This window comes from Condylura cristata, unplaced genomic scaffold, assembly GCF_000260355.1.
Source record: "Condylura cristata isolate star-nosed mole 26May11 unplaced genomic scaffold, ConCri1.0 scaffold00001, whole genome shotgun sequence".
NCBI lineage: Eukaryota > Metazoa > Chordata > Mammalia > Eulipotyphla > Talpidae > Condylura > Condylura cristata.
Window position 1 is genome coordinate 67,986,229 of NW_004567102.1, and position 1,438 is coordinate 67,987,666.

General features: G+C 41.0%; 1 protein-coding gene across 3 annotated transcripts in view; it reads right to left on the reverse strand.

Moving 5' to 3' along the window:
* The window catches only part of LOC101627443 (vascular non-inflammatory molecule 3), a 10,361-nt gene that overhangs the window by 4,421 nt on the left and 4,502 nt on the right, over nucleotides 1-1,438 (reverse strand). For 2 of the 3 annotated variants that reach the window (XM_012724188.1, XM_004673860.2), the window contains exon 4: nucleotides 384-675. The exons of the other annotated variant lie outside the window; for it this stretch is intronic. In XM_012724188.1, coding sequence (XP_012579642.1) covers nucleotides 384-675 — 292 coding nt within the window. The remainder of the gene's footprint in view (nucleotides 1-383; nucleotides 676-1,438) is intronic. 3 annotated transcript variants of the gene reach the window in all.

Genomic DNA, 1,438 nt, shown 5'->3' on the forward strand with positions numbered 1-1,438 from the left:
CGCCATGTGGTCACCTCCGGGGCAGGCGGGAATCGAACTCATGCGGAAGTGACTTTAGCTTCTTAGTGCTGTGCTTTATTTAACCCGCTGTGCCACCAGGGAGGGCCTGCTTTGCTTTTTAAATGACAGTTGTCTGCTCTCTAACTCTGAGTTCCCCTCATATAAAATTGAGATAACAATGTTTACCTTCTTCTTTATTCACAGGGTTAAAGTTCTTAAGTAATGTTGTTCAAGAAATTCACACTATCACTAAACTTGTGTGACATTAGAGCTAATAAAAGAATCGTTAGAGAAAAGTGTGACTTGAAAATCAGCGAAGTCTTCCTAAGAGCATCTGTGCCACTGGGCACACAGGTGGGTGTTACCTGTCATGAGCACACTACCTGTCATGTGCATGCTGGTGTTGTGGGTATTTGCAGCAAGCAGGTTCACTCCCATGGCCCTGGCCCATGCTGAGTGGAAGGGAACAGCCGAGAGAAGGGGCAGCGTGTTGTACCACGCTGTGGGATAGAGAACGCTGTCAACTTGAAATTCATCCACCACCATCACAGCCGGATTGTGAGAAAAAATGTCAAAGCAAGTGAAAACAGCAAACTTCCCAAAGGGCGTGTCAAAAGTCACAAACTCTGAATCCTTGGGGAAATCAAATTGAACTTCAGTTGCAAAGAGATTGTACTGTTAACAAAAAAAAAAGGGGGGGGAGTGGTTTAGGTTTGGCTACAGAGAGAACAAATACCCATAAAATATGTTGTGCTTATATGTTGATGTGCATACAAGGACATAGTGAATAAACTTGTATAAATCATACCCAGTATACCACTGAATGTTTTCACTAAGACACTCATCAGAAAGCTTCATTTTTCTACAACCAGTGAATGAAATTATACCTACAAATGATATTTAAGAGGTCATTTTCTGCCTTAAAATCAGAGATTTACGTTTCGAGTTCTACAAATTTCAGATTGCTTTCCTCTGTATTCTTTCAACACCTACAACAAGAAGTCTAACACATTAATAAAATAGACTTCATCACATCTTTCTAAGATACTGCTAGATTTATATAAGTGAAGACAAGTAGGTTTTAAATTAACTTAGTTAATATAATAACTAAACCTTGTTAATTAGTAAGCTATGAGTATTTTTTTTTCCAAACTGATTATTGCTTCCACTGACCTTGCTCGGAAGTACAGCATATATTTTACTTGACCCAGAGGGTGCATTTCTGTGTTCTAACAGCAGCCCCCACACACACACTCAAGGAAGACCCCCCTCTCCTCCCCTCTATACCCCACCTTTCATCCTGCGGAGAGAAACTCAATGATCCTACTGGTGCTCACTGGAGTGAAGGACTGATGAGGCTTTGCAGGGCTTCTAGAAAGAAAAATGTCCTCTCCCTCTAGATTTTGCTGCCCTAAGGATATGAGTTTTGTATTCAACA